The 22,771-nt window shown below is 46.6% G+C and overlaps 1 protein-coding gene across 3 annotated transcripts in view; it reads right to left on the bottom strand.

Annotated features, from left to right (window-relative positions):
* Positions 1-12,722: 12,722 nt before the first annotated feature.
* The window catches only part of LOC119962713 (aquaporin-3-like), a 44,299-nt gene continuing 34,250 nt past the window's right edge, over positions 12,723-22,771 (bottom strand). For all 3 annotated transcript variants that reach the window (XM_038790685.1, XM_038790686.1, XM_038790684.1), the window contains exons 4-6: positions 21,067-21,185; positions 14,751-14,968; positions 12,723-13,220 (exon numbers count right to left, since the gene is read on the bottom strand). In XM_038790685.1, coding sequence (XP_038646613.1) covers positions 13,043-13,220; positions 14,751-14,968; positions 21,067-21,185 — 515 coding nt within the window. In that variant the 3' untranslated portion in view covers positions 12,723-13,042. The remainder of the gene's footprint in view (positions 13,221-14,750; positions 14,969-21,066; positions 21,186-22,771) is intronic.

Here is a 22,771-nt window from a genome sequence, read left to right on the forward strand (position 1 = left end):
AGAAATTCTTTTTCAATGCTTATTAAAGCCAGGTTGGTCAGTCGCTCCTGTGACATAGAAGACCTCAGATATGTTTTTATTAATTTCAGTTTTGAAAATGACCTTTCACAGCTTGCGACTGAAAATGCGATTGTAAGCAGTAATCTGTATGAAACACACAGCGTCAGGAAGACATCCCTCCCATACTGCAGTAAAGACTCCAGAGCATCTTTAGGATCAGGGGGAACTCTATTCCCTCCAGCTCGAAGGAGCATCACAAAATCAATAATTTTGTCATATAACTGAATTGCAACCACATCATTGTCATAATAATTTGCAAAGTCTGAACATTCCTTTTTTAATTTCTCTCTTTCTTGTTCATCTTCAATCACTACTGAATTCAAGTTCAGAAGAAAAGAAAATCGGTCACTGAGTCTTTGAAGACGGACACTGCGGTCTTCAATTTCAGTTTTTAATCTGTTCACAATCTCTACCATTACTCTATTCATTTCTTGTGCCGTCAGTCCACTATCTCTTGCTGACTCTCCAGGCATTATTCTTCTTCTCCTTGTTCGTGCAATTGGTATTCCCCAATTTTCACAATATTCATTGGCTAAATCTATTGCATTGTGGATAATTTCGTCATTCTTCAAATTCAAGATATGAATAAGTCCTCTCAGATCACAAGAAGCTTCATGGAACCCCATTTTCGGATCTTGCAAACATTTTGAGGCTTTCTCCACTGATGATAAAACTGAGTACCAAAAATTTAATAAAGCTATAAACGGGAACTGTTGAATAGAGTTCAGTAGCAATCCTGCATCAGATTTAGTTTCCCTTGAAAATTCTCCTTCCAGCAGGTGTTGTCACACTCTTCGTGGATTACTTGCACAGCATCATGGCTGGAACTCCATCTTGTGTCACACTGTCTTTTCACAGTCCGAGTGACAAATGATTTTAACACTTCCCAACGAGAAGTAGATGAAGAAAAAAAAGTAAAGAGTTTTTCTAGAATGCCAAAAAATGTAACAACAACAGGTTGCACCTCACTTGCATGGACACAGGCCAAATTGAGGCTGTGGTTCTCGCAGTTCACAAACACAGCTTTTGGGTTAATTTTTTGTTGAACACCTCCTCTCACTCCAGCCATAACTGCTGCGTTATCATATGCTTGACCACGACAGTCATTCATGGAAATTTTGTCTTCTTCCAATTTTTCCTGAATTTTATTTACCAGGCTGACTGCATCTTTCTTATTGACTTGAAAAAATCCCAGAAATGTCTCCTTTATTTCTACTTTTCTGTTTTCATCAATATGAACGTAACGCAGAATTTCAGAAACCTGATCTTCATGGGCAATATCTGGAGTTGAATCCAGCATTATGCTAAAATATTTTGCGTCCTTAATTTCGGAAATTATATTTTTCTTGACAGTTTCACCAAGAAGATTGATTATTTCGTTTTGAATTCTGTTGGACAAGTAGGTGACACTTTTTGGTTTCTCTTTCCCTCCCTGCAAGTGTTTTCCTAAGATGTCATCATATTTGGCCAAAAGTCTGATTGTTGCTAGAAAGTTTCCTGTATTTTCACTGACTGTCTCCCCTGGCTCTGATAACCCAGATATTCCTTCTCCTCAATGTCCACGATAGGCCAGATTCTGTTTTGCCAGAAAGGATATAACTTCGACAATCTGTTCAGTTATAGCTTTCCATCTTTTCTTTTCAGCAGACATTTGCTGTTGAAGTTCAGCATCTTTCGTAGTTGAATGATGGAGTCGAACTACGAGGTTCAGGTATTCCCCAATGTGAGCTCTATGAGAAGGGCTTTTCTCATGGTCAGGTATTGTTGGATTTAATTTTCTCCAAGTGGAGAAACCATCTTCCTTTCCAAAGTTTGACACAGACGACAAATGCTCCTTTGAAAACTAAAAGCAAACAAAACAGTAGCATGCTTTCCTATATGGAGAGTATAACAACCATTTTCTCTCCACAATTTCTCCGTTTGTGGAAACTTTATCAAATCACTGTTTGGAAAATGATCTCCCCTCCTTCTCAGCAAATGGACCACTTTTATTCTGATATCTTTCAGGGCCATGTTGTAATATTGTCATCTTCAAATGATCTGGAATCGGTTTCTTCAAACAGCCAAAATCACTTCTTTGCAAAAATATGCTAAAATCTTCTTTATTTTCTTCACATGGATCATCATCCTGACAATGAGACTGAGGAGAGAGAGTATTATGTTCTGACCGAGCTGAATCCGTATCAGAAAAATCCTTCTCTGCACCCACATCATCTTTTACTTCTCCAGGTTCTCCTACTTCTTCTTTACTTCTTTTTATCCATGCATCTAATGCCCCTCTTTGATGGGGCTCTTCTTCGACTCTGGCCCTCTTTTTTTTCCTGTTCTGTGCTCCACTCGGTTGTACACGAAATACTCGTAACATTTCATTTTCTATCTCAAAAACCGTAAGACGCATGAGAAAATGGGAAGAAAATGGTAAACAATCGGTCAGTTGCAGACGGATAAACCATATTTCATTTCTTTGTTCCTTCGTATCAAATTATTTCACACTGATTCTCCACTGATAATTTTGTGCAATTTATATCATAGACTTGCAAATTAGTGGTATCTGTATTCGAATATTAGCATGTTAAGGAATAAATGGCTCCTATTCCGAGATTAAATGCTATAGCATTCCTCTGATCAGCCAGGCTTCACTCTTACTACATCCCACGTAAATATTTCATTAAATACCACCAAAAAACATATAAAAAACGTAGTTGCACCTGTTCTAGAGCTATTCACTGACCTGAGTAGGTAAAAGAACTAATCTAGATGCACAAAAAGCTGAAGAAAAGACGAGTTATGACTCGAGGAAACGCAGGAACGAACAGCCACGTCTGCTTGTTGCTTTTGATGGTTGCACCACTTACATCATGCGCATGCATGTGGGGGGATGGGGAGAAGCACCATTTTCTCTAGACAGAAAGGGTACACCATGTTAAAGGAATAAAGGGCTAACAACTGCCTCTGCAGTGTGGTGAGCCTCCAAAAATTGATTTATCACCGCTGAAATTTTAAAATTACTATCTTATTTCCTTCTCTGGGGCAGCATGGTGGCCTAGTGGTTAGCACAACCGCCTCACGGAACTGAGGCCCCAGGTTCGATCCCGGCTCTGGGTCAATGTCCGTGTGGAGCTTGCACATTCTCCCCGTGTCTGCGTTGGTTTCGCCCCCACAACCCAAAAAATGTGCAGAGTAGGTGGATTGGCCACGCTAAATTGCCCCTTAAATGAAAAAAATAATTGGGTAATCTAAATTTAAAAAAAAAAATGTTTTCCTTCTCTGATTGGATGCCCCCATCCAATGGATGCCCGGGGCCAATGCACCGTCGCCCCCCCCCCCCCCCCCCCCCCCCCTTCTGCACGCCACTGAACCTGGGACCCTGGAGCTTTGAAGCAATTGTGCTAACCACAATACTACCGTGCTGTCCAGATATTCGGGTTCGATGATCATTCTGTTAGTAACAAGATTGAAAATTTAAATACCACTCTACTAATGGTAGATGAATCCAATACATTGATGAAATAGCATACCGTTGCTACATCGGATAGCAGTAATCTGATAAATGAACAACCAAAAGAGAAAGACTCCAGAGAGAAAGCAATGGAAGACTCCAGAGAGAGCAATGAAAGATTCCAGAGAGAGAGCACTGAAAGACCCCAGAATGAAGCAATGAAGGACACCAGAGAGAGAGCAATGAAAGAAGAAGGTCTATCTAGTTTATTTGATCAACAACAAGACTATGAATATCTATCCACTGTATTAGCGAATAGTGACAAAGTGATCATAAGTAGCATACAAGATGTGCAGGACAAAAGTGAGGCTGACAGATCCCAGCTGGACTGTACAATAAAACATAAAAATCAGAGTGCAACAATGAATGAATCAAATGAGAGCACATCAATTGTGAACAACCTACAAGAAAATCACTTCTTGGAGAAGTTGACTCTAGTAGAGGAGCACCAAGAGATCAAAGTTAAATCAGATCATCCAGAAAGGACTGATGTCACAAAGCACAACAATGCATCAGACCATACACAGGAAGCTGAGATCATAAAGTGCACTGAAACATCAGATATTACAAAGGACACCGAGACTAAAAAGTTTGAAAATGAATCAAACGATCCAGAAGGACAGATCTTGAACGCACAAAATGCAACTACGGAACAACAGACTGTACACAATGTTACAACTCTGAAACTGAAGGACAACTGAACAGCACAGTTCAATACAATGACAAGAAAGTGTTGAAACTTACAGCCACACTTGACAGACCATACGGTATGCTCAACCGAGCAAGGGACTGCAGCGCAGTGTGTCAAACACAGCTACAGGTTGAGGTAGAACAAACAAATGTGTGTGTAAACAATACACAATTCATGCATAATGGCACCAATGCCAGGAAGAACAGGGCATTGTTCATACAAAAAAGTAATGTCAACGAAATTAATGAGTTCGTATTTGCTCAAAGACCAAAAGGCAAACCAGTTTTTGAGGAAAAGGATGCACAAACTCAACACCACAAGCACAGAAAAAGGCCAGGTCAGACAACAAAAGTGGTTCAACCAGTCGAACACCTGATCGATTTGAGCTGATGACTTGTACTTCAACACACTACCAGCGTGAAGATGGAGTACAGACCCAATTTTTGACGGTAAAAAGTTTTTTCAATTGTTAACTACTATACAATTTCAGTACGCAATTACATGTAAAGAATATACAATGCTTCTTACTCTACATATGTTTGTAGAAATCACCAAACATCTTTGATAAAAGGGGGATGTAATGATATGTATATTGACTGGGATATAGAATTAACAATTTAATGATAATGATTCTTACCACTAGAGGGAACCACAGAACAGTCATATATATAGCATGTGACTAGGGGTTTCTGGGATTAGATTAGAAAATAATTAGATGATTAGGAGTTAAGAGTTAGGAGAGAATTGGAAGCGTGTCAGGCATAGAAAGCAGTTGTATATTTGAGTGTTCTTTAAGTTCGGGATAGCATAGTTTTATACAATAACCTTCTACTTTAGGAATGTGAATGAATCTTAGTAGTGCAAATAAATATATGGTTTTGTTTGTTAACAAACATTTGTGTTCTTTATTCAACACTATGCATCCGAGCCATCCAGATAAAGCAGAATAGAGAATACAACAGTGCCTGTCAAATGAGCAGGCCATCAATTCATTTTCCCAATATAATGTTCACTGCAAGGACAATTAACAAGGGAGGTAGGTAAATACAAAACATTTAAAAATTCCTCAGAACAGATACCAAGTTTGTACTTGTCTGATATCCAGTTTTGCATGACTAGAAATTTTCTGCAATTTAATTACATAAAGAATAATCCTTCAGTCCATGCCATAAGCTCAGTTCCCCACATCATCTCCCACCTGAGCCATTTTCTGAGTAAACCAACTATTCGCAGCCTTCACCACAAGATGAGCTTCTCACCCCACAATACCAAACAGGTTACTTCCACCTCCTTAGTATCACCCATCTCCATGCCTGCTTCAACTCAACTGTTGCTGAAACACGCCGCCATGCCTTTATTCTCCTCAAATATTTCAATGCTCTCCTGGCGAACCTCCCATTTTCCTTCTTCCATTACTGATGAAGCGACCTCTTGGCGACATCATCCAAAAACATAGCTTCAGTTTCCAAATGTAGGTTGATGGCACCCAGCTCCACCTAACCAGCACCTCTCTTGATTCCTCACTGTCTCTAAATTGTCCATCTGCTAATCCAACATTTTGCACTGGATGACCGGCAGGCAGTGCTGGCTGACGATGGGCAGGCCCCCAGGCAAGGCAGGGTGAGTCATCATAACCACCATCCCCATGGCACCAACTCCTGTCCCACACACCTGTAGCCGCCCCACTCCCCCTAGAGGGTGATCAAACATCACCGACCGGCAGGCCGCTCATGTCCAAGTGTCTCACACTGTGCATTATCTGTCGCCCAGAAGAAGGCAATCCACAACCGCAGGGACCGCAAGAAGATCTGAGGAGACCCACCGGACCTGCGGCCCTTCACCGTTGCAGAGCAGAGGGTGATGGACCTAATCGATGGGGTTGGAGGCAGAGGCCAGCATCGGGGATCCATGTGAGCCTCCAATGAATTGCAATGTCCCTATGGCACGAGTGGCACCCATCCACCCCACGCCTACCCATGATCTAACCATGCGTCTTATCTTTTGTCGTGCAGGATCACCTGCCGATAAGATGGGTCCATCTGAAGTCCCACACCCCCAGCCCCAACCTCACAACTCGCCTGCTGACAAGGTAGGACCTGTTGGTGACCCACGCACCTACCACAACCCGCAAAACCCCGGAGCACATGTCCGGGGACGGCACAGACTTGGGGGTTGTCGGACACCCTGAGGGAGGAGGAGATGATGAGGTCCGTGCCAGTTACTCCCGCAAGAGAAGGTTGGTGATGTGGGGCATGGGTGTTCAAGATGGACATGGGCCTCGGACCCCACTCCCCCCAGCCTGGTGCATCTGATGGGCAGCAGGCAGAAAAAGGTGGCACTATGCCATCTCTTACACCCATATAAGGATGATGCCTAAGGGGACCCAGATCAAAGGGCAAGGATCGCAGCAGACTGCCTCACTTCTGATGCACCACCTGGGGGGAGCCACCCAGAAGGAGCATTAGGGCATGCAAGATTAAAAAGGTAGACACCAGTTAAGTTAGCTCAAGCTAAGCATAGGGGCTAGTGAACTATACTTGTATATATCACAATAAACACCTGTTCACCAACGTTCTAAACTGCCTCGGTCCTCTGTCTCAAGGGTGTGAGGGATGGGCTGGGCCAGGAACAGAGGGTGTGGCAGGTGGGGCAGGGGGTGGTGGGCATAGGTTGGTGATGTGGGGCATGGGTGTTGAGGATGGGCATGGGCCCAGGGCAGTCGGAGGTTACCCAAAGGGGATGCCCTCGTAGGCAGCAGGGGATGCGGTCAGATGTGTGGGGAGCTATGTGATAGGGCCTACCCAATAAGTAACCCATCACCGCCCAATAACCAAACCCGCCACCCCCACCGTGAACCCTGTCCCCATCCCCACCACCCCAGGAGTTGGATGGGACCGTGGGATGGAATGGCCAACATACATGAAGGGTTCACCCAGACGGCCAGTGGAATATGCTACCGAGGGCAGGATTCAGACTTTATAAAACGATGTGGACCACCAGAGCTCATCACCTGTCCGTGGCCAGGCTGCCTAGTCAATATACCTGGAGTTGATTAGATTGTCGGTGCGTGGTGGCCCTGGCACAATATTGTGTGGCCTCCTGTGGCTGCCCTGGCCCCATGTTCTGGTCCTCCTCCACATCCTCTTCTTCGAGTGAGGCCTGGAGTCCATCCTCCCCCTCCAGCATGTCCCTCTTTGCTGCACCATGTTGAGGAGGATGCAGCAGGCCATCACGGTTTGGGAGACCCTCTTAGGGTATTGGAGGGCCGCTCCATAGCAGTCCAGGCACCTTAACTGCATCTTCAGGACGCTGATGCACCGCTCTATGACAATCCTGTTTGCTGCATGGGCGTCGTTGTGGAAGGTTTCTGCATTGGTCTGTGGCCTCCAGATAGACATCATCAATAACAACCACAGCGGATACCCCTGTCGCCCAGGAGTCAACCCCTCACCCGTGAAGCGCATCAAAGGTGTCGGTACCATTGAGTATGCCTTATGAAGGCATCGTACACGCTGCCTGGATAATAGCAACAGATATGCACAATGTGAAGCCGATGGTCACACATCAGCTGCATGTTGAAGGAGTAGAATCCGTTCCAGATTACGAAGGGCACCTCCTCATGTGGCGGTGTGTCCTGTTGATCACCCCCTGGACCCAACAATGCCGGTGAGTCTCACTGCCCAGGCAACCAGGTGGACTCGGTCCACATTCGGGTTGATGTATTGTGTCGCCCGGGCATAAAGAGCCTCCTTTACGGCACGGATGCACCTGTGCACGGAAGTCTAGGATATCCCTCGCATGCTCCCTCTGGTTTGCACTGCAACCTCAGCCCCCGCATGCTCCCCCTGGCTTGTGCTGCTCCCCCAGCCCCCCCATGCTCCCCATGGCTTGTGCTGCTCCCCCAGCCCCCGCATGCTCCCCCTGGCTTGTGCTGCTCCCCCAGCCCCCGCATGCTCCCCCTGGCTTGTGCTGCTCCCCCAGCCCCCGCATGCTCCCCCTGGCTTGTGCTGCTCCCCCAGCCCCCGCATGCTCCCCATGGCTTGTGCTGCTCCCCCAGCCCCCGCATGCTCCCCATGGCTTGTGCTGCTCCCCCAGCCCCCGCATGCTCCCCCTGGCTTGTGCTGCTCCCCCAGCCCCCGCATGCTCCCCCTGGCTTGTGCTGCTCCCCCAGCCCCCGCATGCTCCCCATGGCTTGTGCTGCTCCCCCAGCCCCCACATGCTCCCCATGGCTTGTGCTGCTCCCCCAGCCCCCGCATGCTCGCCCTGGCTTTTGCTGCTCCCCCAGCCCCCGCATGCTCCCCATGGCTTGTGCTGCTCCCCCTGTCCCCGCATGCTCCCCCTGGCCTGTGCTGCTCCCCCAGCCCCCGCATGCTCCCCATGGCTTGTGCTGCTCCCCCAGCCCCCGCATGCTCCCCCTAGCTTGTGCTGCTCCCCCAGCCCCCGCATGCTCCCCATGGCTTGTGCTGCTCCCCCTGCCCCCGCATGCTCCCCATGGCTTGTGCTGCTCCCCCAGCCCCCGCATGCTCCCCATGGCTTGTGCTGCTCCCCCTGCCCCCGCATGCTCCCCCTGGCTTGTGCTGCTCCCCCAGCCCCCGCATGCTCCCCCTGGCTTGTGCTGCTCCCCCAGCCCCCGCATGCTCCCCCTGGCTCGTGCTGCTCCCCCAGCCCCCGCATGCTCCCCCTGGCTTGTGCTGCTCCCCCTGCCCCCACATGCTCCCCCTGGCTTGTGCTGCTCCCCCAGCCCCCACATGCTCCCTCTGGCTTGTGCTGCTCCCCCAGCCCCCGCATGCTCCCCCTGGCTTGTGCTGCTCCCCCTGCCCCCGCATGCTCCCCATGGCTTGTGCTGCTCCCCCTGCCCCCGCATGCTCCCCCTGGTTTGCACTGCAACCTCAGCCCCCGCATGCTCCCCATGGCTTGTGCTGCTCCCCCAGCCCCCGCATGCTCCCCATGGCTTGTGCTGCTCCCCCAGCCCCCGCATGCTCCCCCTAGCTTGTGCTGCTCCCCCAGCCCCCGCATGCTCCCCCTAGCTTGTGCTGCTCCCCCAGCCCCCGCATGCTCCCCATGGCTTGTGCTGCTCCCCCTGCCCCCGCATGCTCCCCCTGGCCTGTGCTGCTGCCCCAGCACCCGCATGCTCCCCCTGGCTTGTGCTGCTCCCCCAGCCCCCGCATGCTCCCCATGGCTTGTGCTGCTCCCCCAGCCCCCGCATGCTCCCCATGGCTTGTGCTGCTCCCCCAGCCCCCGCATGCTCCCCCTGGCTTGTGCTGCTCCCCCAGCCCCCGCATGCTCCCCCAGCCCCTGCATGCTCCCCCTGGCTTGTGCTGCTCCCCCAGCCCCCGCATGCTCCCCCTGGCTTGTGCTGCTCCCCCAGCCCCCGCATGCTCCCCCTGGCTTGTGCTGCTCCCCCTGCCCCCGCATGCTCCCCCTGGCTTGTGCTGCTCCCCCTGCCCCCGCATGCTCCCCCTCCTTCCTATTTCCACCTTCACCCCCGGACATTCCCCCTGACAGTTTGCCCTCCACACCACACCCCTGGCCCTGTCGGTGCATGGCAATGGTAGGCGTCTAATCCCGGCACCCATCCCTGCTGGCAGGAGTACCAACGGCTGCCGCTACCCATTCCAGAGATATGGTCTGCAGCCTCTGTCCTGCACCATCTGTGGGGGCTACTATAGGGAGTCCTCCTTGGGTGAGCCCTGTGATATCCCGCCAGAAAGGTGGCACCCCGTTGTGGGGGTGGGTTTTGGGTGGATGGGGGGTTGGATAGGCATAGTGCACCACCAGTCGGCGCCATGTTTGGTGGCATGCGTGCAGGCAGGGCCCACGGGATGGGCACTTTTTGGGATCATAGCTGCGGTGTGTTGTGTCTACCTGTCTTGGGACTGGATGGGTGGGAGCAAGGGCATAGTGGGCAGGCAGGGCTTGGTGACAGCCAGTGGAGGGTATATTAGGGACACGGAGGGGCGTGGGGGATAGGAGGGGGCATTTTCAAGACGTTTTAAAGTTATCTGACAAAAGGTTCCTGATCCTTCAGCAGGCTTTTCCCAGGATGTTTCCAAATTCCTCCCATCATGATGAAAATAGCATGCGAGATGAAATTCAAATTTCCTCTCGACCTTTTTAATGGTTACAAAAAATAATAGAATGTGCATGCTGGTAAACAACCCAACATATTTTCCAACCAGGGAAAGATGGTGTGGGTCAGGAATACTGGGGTAAGTTTGAAATTCCAGCCCAACGGGTCTCATTTTATTTGTTCCTGACTCAATCCTGGGCAGGTTATCACATGGACTTCGGTGGTTTAAGAAGGCAGCTCTCCAGCACCTTCTCAAGGATAATTAGGGAAAGGCAATAAACGCTGCCCCAGCCAGCAATGCCCACATCCCATGAATGATAGGGCAGGAAATAAGGAATGAGGGGTAGCGGTATTGATTAAAGAGTTGGTCTTGAGGGGCCAAAAGCAAAATCGGTTTGATTGGAGCTAAGAAACAACAGAGGTATCATTACACCACTGGATGTATTTGATAGGCTACCAACCAGTGGGAAAGAAATAAGGGAAATTACAGAGGTGCAAAAACCATATAGTTATAACAGAATACTTCACTTATCCAAATAAAGTTTAAGATAGTAATAGCAGAATGGGCAAAGAAGGCACATTTGAAAAAATGAAAATCGCTTATTGTCACGAGTAGGCTTCAATGAAGTTACTGTGAAAAGCCCCTAGTCGCCACATTCCGGCGCCTGTCCGGGGAGGCTGGTACGGGAATCGAACCGTGCTGCTGGCCTGCTTGGTTTGCTTTAAAAGCCAGTGATTTAGCCTGGTGAGCTAAACCAGCCCCTTTTCCATATTAGCACGTTTGCAGACAATTCCGCTTCTGGGAATGAGATGTTTAAAGTGAATCAAGTGTCAGAACATTTTGGGAGCAGTGCTCATTGTACCATAAGGTTAGTTTAGCTGTGGAAAAGGACAGGGAGCAATCCAGAGTAAAAAACAGCTAATTGGGTGGGGGCAAATTTCAATTATGTAAACCCAGACAGCAGCTGTGGTCGACAACAACGAATGACTCACATCATTGAAGAGTCCCCCTGACAAGATTTAGCAGAGGGCTCAGAGAGCTCCATTTAGCCACAGCGGGCACTATTGCCTAGCTTGGTGCTTACTGCATATGCTGAAATAAAAAATGATGAGAGAACAAATCTGGCCCAGGTAAACTGTAATGGAACAATGAATTGCCTTTAAAAAGAGATGGTTCTAATACATTTGACACTCTGATGTGGTGTGGTGAACTCAGCCTAACGCATCACACAAGCTTGCCACCCTTACATTGATTCTGTCTACACCTGCCACTGCCTCAGGAAGGCAGCAGCATTATCAGAGACCCCTCCCACCCAGGCATCGCCTTCTTCCAGAATCTTCCATCTGGCAGAAAGTACAGAAGTCTGAAGACTCGCACATCCAGACATAGGAACTCCTTCTTCCCCACAACTACAAGACTCCTCAACAACTCCCCCTCAGACTGATCTGTTCCCTGTAAGAACACTATTCATGAAGCCCTATGCTACTCTTGCTCATGTATTTGCTTTGTTTGGCCCCTTGTTCCACACTGTAACCAATCACTGTTTGTTGATGTACCATTTGTCAATGTTCTCTTCTTGTCTACTATGTACGTACTGTGTACGTTCCCTCGGCCACAGAAAAATACTTTTCTCTGTACTTCGGAACGTGACAATAAATCAAATCAAATCATTTGAGCTACTTGCATTGAGACATAAAGAACAGGTAAACAAAATCAGAACCACCTGGGTGGTGAACAGGATAGAGAGTATGATGAAGCAGAAAAAGGGTGTGTCTGACAGATGTCAGGTTGATAATCCAAGTGAGAACCGGCTGAATAGTCAGAGAGGAAATTTTAAAAATGAGAAGCAAAAAGATGGCATGAGAAGAATCTGGCAGCCAACATAAAAAGGATTTTCCAGGCAGCCTCCAGTTCTTCAACACCACTGAGGCAACCTTAGAACTCCAGGCTTTCCTATCTACCTGGGCATGAATGCAGCCAAACCCACAATGGCGACCCCTTTCCAACCCCCACCCCCAAACCAAAGTGGTGGTCTGGTTACTTTTTCTGAATTTTATTTACATTGATCCTCCAGCTTTGAAAACCCACTTGCTGCTTGGACCGGGACCCCAGACAAAGTCCAAAAGAATGACTGTCCTGCTGCAGTTTCTCATCCAAAACATGAAAATCTAGCCCTGAGGGCTGCAATTTCAAATCATGACTATTTGATTTATATCTTGTCCTATTCTTTTCTGCTTTGGCAATTTTCTCCATTATGTGGTCGGACCCTAACATCAGTTCCTGAATAAGAAGAAACTCCAGTGTTTGCATGGAATGAAATTAATTATGTGGTTAAGGCAAGTGCTTTCTGGATGGTGTATTTTATTGTTACTGCTTAATCAATTAAATTGATGAAATACAGACTCTATCCGCCACTAACCCCTTGAGTTCTACATTAGTCTATTTAATTCATAACAAATCAAACAAAACAGATTACAAATTCAGAAAATGCTGAAAATCATGAAAAGATATATCACCATACATATTTCTCCTGCACATTAGAAATTCACAAACATTGATTTTGCCGATAATAAGTAGACGGAGAATATTTTGAAAGTGTGAAAACAAATGCAACTCTCAAAGGGATAAACGTGGTGTTTGACTAGATAAGCAAAGTGGTAAATATTCTGAAAATTATTAAAACAAAATTTGTCATGGAATGATAATCCAGTCGCTGTCTAATCATCTGCTCCTCCCCTTTGGTTTCTGGCTCATTAACTTTACATTTTGTTCTGCATTGGGTGAGCAACTGGTTCTTGCTTCAGCTCGCAATCCAACAATGAAACGATAGATCAGAACACCAAGTATGGCACCAATGATTGGGCTGGCAACTGGGATCCAAAACCAATAGTTGCCAGCACTGAAAAAGAGAAACAGGACAAAGGTGGACTTTCAGTAAATCAATAAAATGAAATGAAAACATTTTATCAGAAGTGTCTTCAGCATATAAACAAATCATTTTCACAATTCCATTGTCAATGACATTTTAAGAATATCAACGTTGTGACTAAAAGAGCATGGCAGTGGCAATGGCTCTTTAATAAGTGGTTCACCATCTGACACCCTGAAGCCTCATCATTATCTACAAGGATCAAGTCAGGATTGCAATGGAATAATCACCATTCATCTGAATTATTGCAGTTTTTTAAACAACACACAAGAAGCTCAACGCCAATCAGGACAAGGCAATCCATTTGATCAGCATCACCGCCCAGAGGTTCTGTTCAGGCTCTTCAGCACCAGCTCACTAAGGCTGCAGTAGGTACTAACTACAAAATACACTGCAGCACCTCTTAACCCCGTGTCCTCCAACACTGAACAAAAAAGACTACTAATATCACAAGAACACTGTCACCAGGTCCCTCTTCCATTTATTCTGCATGGGGACTCCCTCATTCATTGTCTATGCAAGTCCCTGCCTAATACCATCATAGGATCAGCATTATCACAAGGATTGCAGTAGTTAAAATGATGTAATATCACCAGACGTAGACCATAAATGCAGCCAATGCCAGGAATAACAAGTTCCTCTAAATATCTTAACATTGTCATGAGTGGCTGAACACTGCCTTTGCTAGGTTGTTAAAGGGAATTCAGATTTTAATCATGCTTCATGCAGTGGCTTGCTGGCCAATGCTGACTGCAATAGTCTTGATGATTAAGTTGGGCTTAAAGGGAACACTTTCTATTGGTTATTCGTTTCAAACTGAATCGTATTGCCTTTCCTTCTGGAAAGGCTCTCAGGAAATCCCCTTGATTAGTTGAAATGATCTGTGGCAAGGTTTACCATTCTTTGAGGAGAAAGTTGTTCAAAATGTGAGAAGGTCTCGGAGGAGTTGTTATATTTCAAGGTTTGCAAACTGGTTGTTGTGCCAAATGGAATTGATCCTATAACTGGAGTGTAGTATATTGATTATCTCCGAAAGCGAGAATTTTCTGCAGACAATATACTTTAGCTATACCAAGAAAACACTTATCTAAATGAGGAGGACAATCCTCTTGAACTGCGTCTTTCACCCGGGAATCAAATATTTTAAGGCTATCTGTCAGGCTCAATCTGACTGCATGATCAATGGTAATAATGGAGATTCTGTCGAGGTGACTGGCGTTTTGCTCATATCTCATTGGATTCTCTGCCCTGTTCAATTAAAAAATAGATATATAGGAATCCTTAATTCAGCTTTGCTATTCCTTAAATGTCAGGGACAAATATATTTCGCAATATTCCCTGGGGCATTGTTGCGGATGATATTTAATTTTCTTAAAGAGTTCATATATTGAAAGGCTTTGTTTATCGTTTAATGGTTAACAATACTCTTACATTCACATCAAAATACAGATATCATTGTTGAGAAGAATAAACAGCATGTCTACAAATAATAAAACATACGTGAAAACTTCAGACCCCCAACCAGCAATTGCAGTAAACAAGCGAGGTCCAATATCTCTGGCGGGATTTAATGAGTACTGGGAATTTGAACCCATTGACCAGCCAATCATCAGAACCACACAGCCAATGGTAAAAGCTTCCAGTCCTGTTGGCACTAAGTTGTTCAATGGGTCCACAATAATGAGGATGCAAAGTATAAGTGCCGCAGTACCAATTGCCTGTTTAGAAGAAAAGAAATCAACCAAATTTAAGTATCAGGGTTTTTCTGTACTTATTTTACATGTCAATAAAATGTCATATTTTATTTCATTTGCTAACCAAAAAAAGTCTGAATTGTGATGAATTCTCTTGAATCAAATGTCAAATCTCTAAAGCAAACCTGACAAAAACCTGAAATCTTCAAATTAACTCAGACTCCTACCCTAACCCTAAATCTGATCTATACCTACAGTAAACGCTGTTCGCATATCATTATCTGTCCTGACCCGGTATTTTCCGATGCTCCACCTCTTCCAGGAGGAATTACCGTCAGCGAATTTAAGTTGTGGTTTAAAAAAATCGACCAGACCTACGAGCTACCACATAGCAATAATGTCCACTGACTTGTGCACTCTGACTGTCTCAGTGTCTGAGTCCCGAAAAGAGCGAGAGTCTTAATACCCTGTGGGCTTTATAGTGGTGGTGCCTTGTCTGGTGATTGGTTGTTCTGTGTATGTGTTCATTGGTCATCCTATGTGTCAATCACTGCCTGTCTGCATCACATTATATACATGAGTGGATATTATGACAATGGGTACCCCCCAACCCACAACCCCCCGCACACCATCCCCCACCCCACCAACCCCCACCACTTCAACTGCCCACCACCTACTGACATGGCAGTATGCTGCCTACCCAAGGGCAATGCCCACAGTAATCCCTACAGGTGGGCGCCAGATGGGGGCCGCGGAGCATACCAATAGCATGAGTAGCAGCAGCCACCGGTAACCCTGGCACCAAGGACGGGCACCAAATTCATTGTGGACCGAGCCCACCATGATGCCTGGGCAGTGGGGTTCACCGTCATCGCCGAGATGCCCCAGGTCCAGTGGGTGATCAATGGGTTACATATCGCCCTACCAGCACTGGCCCATGATAGGTCAGTCTTCACAAACCGGAAGGGTTTCCACTCAATGACCGTGCGGGTGATATGTGACCGTGAGCTGTGCATCATGCACATCTGCGCCCGATACCCGGGCAGTGTGCATGACACCTTCATCCTGGCGTACTCGATGGTTCCTGACCTCTTCGAGGCACCCCCGGCTGAGAGGTTCGCTCTTGGGTGACGGGGTTGTCTGCTACAGTCGTGACTGATACTGCCCATCCAGAGGCCACAGACCGACGTGGAGAACCGCTACAACAACGCCTTTGGCACGACCAGAGGCGTGATGGAGCGGTGCTTCGGCATCCTGAAGATGAGGTTCAGTTGTCGGGACTGCTCTGAAGGCACCCACCAGTATAGCATTGGGAGGCTCTACCACATTGTGATGGCCTGCTGCATCCTCCACAACATCGCGTAGCAGAGGGGCAATGTGCTGGAGGAGGGAGATGAACACCAGGCTTCGTTCGACGAGGAAGATGGGGGAGGGAGGGGGACGACGGGCAGGACATGGAGTCCAGGCAAGCACAGGACGCCGCAAAACATGTGCGCCAGGGCAGATGCACACGGGACGCTCTAATCGCCTCCAGATTCACCGACTAGGAGGCCTAGCCAGTGACACGGACATCCAATCCCATCCCTCCCCCGACCAGCCGGCCACCCCCTCCCAGGAACAGTGTGAGGGAGTGGGGCGGTGTGGGAATGGTGGCGGTGGTGTGGGAGTAGTGGTGGTGGAGGGGGCCGTGTGAGGGGGTGTAGGATTGGTGGGGTTGGTAGGGATGGTGACACATGTGTCATGGGGAACCGCTACTCAAAGGGATCTCACTTGCTCTGCCCAATGCCAACCTCTGCCTCGGTGACTGCCCTCTCCCCAGGCCCACCTACTAGTTTCAGTGCTCACTGTACGGTAGCACGGTTGTTAGTACTGTGGCTTCGCAGCGCCAGGGGTTCGGGTTCGATTCCCGGCTTGGGTCACTGTCTGTGCAGACTCTGCACGTTCTCCCCGTGTCTGTGTGAGTTTCCTCCAGGTGCTCTGGTTTCCTCCCACAAGTCCCGAAAGACGTGCTTGTTCGGTGAATTGGACATTCTGAATTCTCCCTCAGTGTACCCAAACAGGTGCTGGAGTGTGGAGACTAGGGGATTTTCACAGTAACCTCATTGCAGTGTTAATGTAAGCCTACTTGTGACACTAATAAAGATTGTTATTGTCTGATTTGCATTTGTAATACGGACATATCCAAACTGCAGGTTTCTTATTAAGCGTTAAATTATTTTACCATATTTAGCAAACTTTCCTAACATGTGATGTTATATTGCATCAGAATATGTTATTACCAAAATTAAAAGGCGGACTTCCTTTCCGCCCCTTTTCGGGGCGGCACTGGAGTTGCCTTACGTTGTGTCTGGCCCTCGTACCCCTGGTTCCCAAGTCTCCCTGTCTGTACATCCAAGTAGAGCTACTTCACTGACCCAGTAATACTTGAGAAGATTGTACCTCCATCACAAAACAGTTGCTAAGTTGTGCCAGGTACCAGAGAACTATGAGAAAAATTCCTATGGATGATCTTAGAGGACAATACTAGCAGGGGGAGGCAGTGGTGAGTGGTATTATCGCTGGACTAGTAATCCAGAGGCACAGAGTCGTGCTCTGGGGATCCAGGTTCAAATCCCGCCATGGCAGATGGTGAAATTTGAATTCAATAAACAAAAGAAATCTGGTTAAAAGCCGAAACAAAAGGTGACCATCGAACGATTGTCGTAAAAACCCATTTGGTTCACTAATGTCCTTTAGGGAAGGAAATCTGTCATCCTTACGTGCGACTCCAGATCCACAGCAATGTGGTTGAATCTTAAGTGCTCTCAGGGATAGGCGCATCCCATTAATGAATTTTTAAAAAAACATGATCCTTACACTGCAGTCAGTGTGTACCTGGGAGCACAAAGAATGCATGCCATCTTTTGACATGGCTGCAGAATCAGTCCTCAACCTTTTTCCAGTATTTTTCTTTCCATTTTCTCTTCCTTATCATTTATTCAGACATATAAAGCATCATTTAACTTTGAAAAAATAATTTCTGACATGTTGAGTGAAATCTTTCCGGTCCCACATGGTGGGTTTAAAGTAGGACTGAGAGGAATGCAAAGATATAAGGGATTCTGGGTGATTTTCCTGGAGTGGGTCGTCACTGGCAGAGGCTACCAGCCCTCCTGCTGCGGCAGGTAGTCAAACCTGCAAAATTAAATGTCCATTTGTGGACTGATTGGATATGTTGCTAGGATCTGTCTGGTGGTGGACAAGTACCCCATTGAGGGCCAAGTGCAGCAGATGTCTGGAGGCAGCTTGCTGTTGGCCGGCCCAATGGGGCCTGTCGGCCTCCTAATCTCATCCCTCTCCTACCGCAGCTATTTTTGAGCAAACCACATCTGTGGTGGCCATTTTCCATGGTAGGTTCCCTTCCTCAGGGAGGCTTGGCAGCCGTGGGCATTTAAGAAATGTAAATACCTCTTTCAGACATAACGGGTGAAATCATGCAGGTTTCACGATGGAGAAGCATTTAGTGTACCTGCTGTCCTTCCGAGGCTGCGGAATTGTGGAACCCCATGCCATCCTTAACAGGATGCCTGACCTAGAGATGGCTTCTTAATTGGCTGCCTCCAGGAAGATCTCCCAGGTGGGCATCCTAACAGTGGTTTAAGGGCTCAGAAATGGCCCTGACTCATATTCATATCCTGAGTGCATAAGATTCCATGTTCTTGTTCTGCACACCTCCTCCCTGAGATGGAGGGCAAATAGGAGAAGAAATGGCAACTCTCCTTTGATATCCAGTTCAACCTCTCACCCTGTAATTTCCCCTCTACTTCTTTTGTCTGCCAGCATTCTGAGGAATGAACTAATAAAATATGAAAGTATGTTAAACAATTGGCAGAATTCTCCGTGCCAGAAACTAAGTGTTGACGCTGGGACTGAATCGGTGGTGTTCTACGACAGCAAAATTGTCGCCGTTCCAAAACCAATCCATGGTCTAGCAACAGCACCATGTGTAAACAACCGATTCCAATGAAAAATGGTGTCTGATTCACCGGGCTCTGGATTGACACTCGAGAGGCTGATAAACTGCAGCCACATATAAGCATTCCACGCCCCACACTCACCATCCCAGTCACCAAGATGGCAGCAAGGCGAGTGGCACCTCGCTTCAGGGATACTGAGCTGTAGACCGTACTTGACACAGTAGAGGAGATACAGGCCACCCTGTACCCTGGGGTGGGGAGGCGGTTGCCACCCACCGCTGTGCACCGGGGCCTAGGGGGCAGGTGGGAGAGGTCGGGAGCACCGTAGGCAACGCCATCAGGACCAGCCAGCAGTGCAGAAGAAACTGCATGACCTCCTCAGGGCGGCGAGGGTGAGCAGCGCCAGGGTCCCAGGTAGCACGGGGGTCCCAGGTTCGATTCCCAGCATGCGTCACTGTCCGCGTGGAGTCTGCAAGTTCTCCCCTATGTGGGTTTCCCCCTGGTGCTCTGGTTTCTCCCCACAAGTCCCGAAAGACGTGCTTATTAGGTGAATTGGACATTCTGAATTCTCCCTCTGTGTACCCGATCAGACGCCGGAGTGTGGCGACTAGGGGATTTTCACAGGAACTTCATTGCAGTGTTAATGTAAGCATATTTGTGACACTAATAAAGATTATTATAGTAGGCAGCTCTGACATTGGCCGGAATTCTCCAGCTGTTGGAATTCTCTGTTCCCGCCAGCAGCGGATCCCCACCCTCGGGTTTCTCGGCAGCATGGGGTATCGTCAATGGGAATTCCCATTGATAATCCGCGGGAGTTACCCGCTGTCAGAGAATGGTGCGCCGCCAGGAAAGACACAGCTGGGGGCCCGGAGAATCGGGCCCATTTTAACATCAATAACAGAAAATTTCTTCATTTTGTCGTAGTCAATATTTTCCCCGCTTCTGGACTGTGATAGAAAGATTCAAACAAGGTTCGTTAGGTAAGCAAAACTAAGCTTTATTTATGAACTACAACTGCTAGCAGTATGGCTGAGACTTGGAGTCGGAAGGCAGTCAAGTACAAACTGCTGGTTCCCTTCCACATCTGGATATTACAGAAAATAGGTAGACATTTATACATTATAAAATAAAGATAACGTGAATACAGCTTGGTCAGGAATTTGATCAAAAGTAAAACATAAGTAATAATCATTAAAATGGCATCATCTTGCTGACCTTTAGAGGACTCGGGGTCTCATATCATTATCTTGTCTTTTGGTGCATGTTTAAGAAACGGAGCAGATTTGTTTAAGTATCGAAAATAACTATTTCTAGTTTATCTTGTGTATTTAGACTGCTCTGGGGTGAGACGACTGAGTTTTTATCCGAGTTTAGAGTCAGCAAGTTTTCAGGTCAAGTTGACCTTGGCTGCTTGTATTTGTGCCTTAGGTTATGCGAAGTCAGTTTAAATTTAATTGTACCAAGAAACTTGATGAGTTTTCCCATCATGCCATTATTTGCTTTGCACAATACCACAACTTTACACCTCTTACTCTTGAGCATACAAATGAAAAAACACATCAAAGAAAGGATAACTCATCACAACATCATAAAGATGTCAATCACTGAAATAAAATACTCCCTTTCCACCTGTCTAAACAGATTCCTGCCAGGCTAATCAATTAGTGAGTCTTGGAGGCTAGAAAGAGGCCTTCTGGAGAAACACATCTCTGGCCACATGTTTCTGTCAATCCAGTTCCCAGGGGCATGGAAGGCATGAAGCACATGGAAGGGGCTTTGCAGAGGCAAGGGGTCATGGAGGGGGCATGGGGAATGAGCGGGAGTGTGAGGTGTGAGGGATAGAGGGCTTAACAACTTTTTATATATATATATATATATGGGATGAAGTCCCAGAGAATTAAAGCAGGCCTTCTAACCAGCCCACCTCAATACAGAGGCACCTCCATGGCCACATCCAGTCTATGCCTGGGTGCAGTGGGTTGACTTGATCTCACTCTCTCACTGGCCCGAATATAATGCAAGCAGGGGCATTTATACAGAAATGGGTCTTGGTCATTGAGCTTATGTCTTGTTCGCGAAAATCTGGCTTAAACTGAGAGACGACAAGTTTACAGTCCCTCACACATTAAATGCATGTAATTCATTGATGTTCTGCTCACCTACCTGTTCAAAAATGCCATTTACTGCACTCAAATGTTCATGTGGATAAGTAGCAAATATTCCAGCAGTCGAGTTTGCTCCAAATACTGTCAGCTGTTTATTACCATAATGCCACAATTTATCTGTAATGATATAATTATTAATAGAAATCTGGATTTTGATTCACTTTCTTGGTTTTTCCCCAACAGAAACTTGTAGCTTTCTCAGGACAAGGGAAAGTATTACACCCCTGAATATCATTTTGCTTACACAGGTAAAACGTGACACTGAAAATAAATACAGTACAGAAACGATCATCAGATGCAACTTAACAGAACTGAAAGCAGAGTAACAAAGACCCCCAAGGAAAATAATAAAAGGCTGATTTTTAATAACCTAAAAAGGTTGTTCAGAATATTCTCTTCCAAAGAAGATCATTTTGTTTTATTTTAGACTTCAATGTTAGTTTTTACCAATTTGAACTGCTGAATAGAGCTTTGTGCGCTCAGCATGCAGTGAGACCACAGAGCTTTTCAGCCACGTTAACTATTTCACAAGGTACTTATTTAAATGCCCAGTACAACTGTGAAAGAGAGGCAGATTCAGGTTTAGAGGTTTCTTGAACTAAGGGCCCGATATTCACCGGGAGGCAATGAAGGATGGGCGTACAGTTTTGCAGTCGAGAAAACAGAAATGGGAGTTCCCTGCAGAATTGAAAGACAGAAAGTGTATCCTTCTTTAAAATCTGTTTCCCTGCCATAGCCAGACAGATTGAGAGGCTTTGTGGCTATCGGGTGAAGAGTCCTCAACAACAGGGAGAAGCTAGAGAATGTAAAGGAAGGGGGGGAGATCGTGTGGTGGATTATAACCCTGGTCCTTTTTTTTAAGATCCCGATCAGCCATGCCTTTCAAATGATTCCTCTGAAGCTCAGGTTGAGAAAGACAGATCCTAAATCCCTGGTCAGGTGTTTAGAGGGGGTAGAGAACATAGAATTTCGCTACATGCGGATGATCTATTATTATATATCTATCCCATTGAAATGTATGGATAAGATTATGAATATATTGGAAAAGTTTGGAACCTTCTCGGGCTACAAATTGAATATAACAAAAAGTGAAATATTTCCAATAAATACCCTGGGGAGAGAGACAGAGAGACAGATTTAAGTATCTTTCCATTTAAACTAACCAAAAGTAGATTCAGTTACTTAGGTATTCAGGCAGCTCATGATTAGGCCACAATGTATAAATGGAATCTGACAGGCTTGGTGGAAGGGATAAAAGAAGATTGTAAAAGGTGGAATACCCTTCCACTTTCAATAGCTGTGTGGGTACAAATGATCAAAATGAGCATCCTACCAAACTTTTTATTTGTGTTTCAATCCCTCACAATATTCCTATCTAAGGCACTTTTCTATAAAATGGAAATAATAATTTCAGATTTGATATGGGCTTGTAAAATTCTACAAATGCGATGTGTGTTTTTTCAAAGGAATCGGCGGGTGGGAGGGTTGGCATTCCCCAATCTTTTGTATTGATTTTGGGTGCCAAATGTAGAGAAGATTCGGCAATGGTGGAGAGCGGAAGAAGCAGAATTGATACAGTTGGAGGAAGCATCGTGAAAGGGGCCTAGCTTGAAGGCTTTAGCTATGCCGCCACTCCCATTTACCCCGGGGAAGTTTACAGTACGCCTGGTAGTGGCATCTTCCTTAAAAATCTGGAGCCAATG

The sequence above is a fragment of the Scyliorhinus canicula genome, chromosome 3, assembly GCF_902713615.1.
Source record: "Scyliorhinus canicula chromosome 3, sScyCan1.1, whole genome shotgun sequence".
NCBI lineage: Eukaryota > Metazoa > Chordata > Chondrichthyes > Carcharhiniformes > Scyliorhinidae > Scyliorhinus > Scyliorhinus canicula.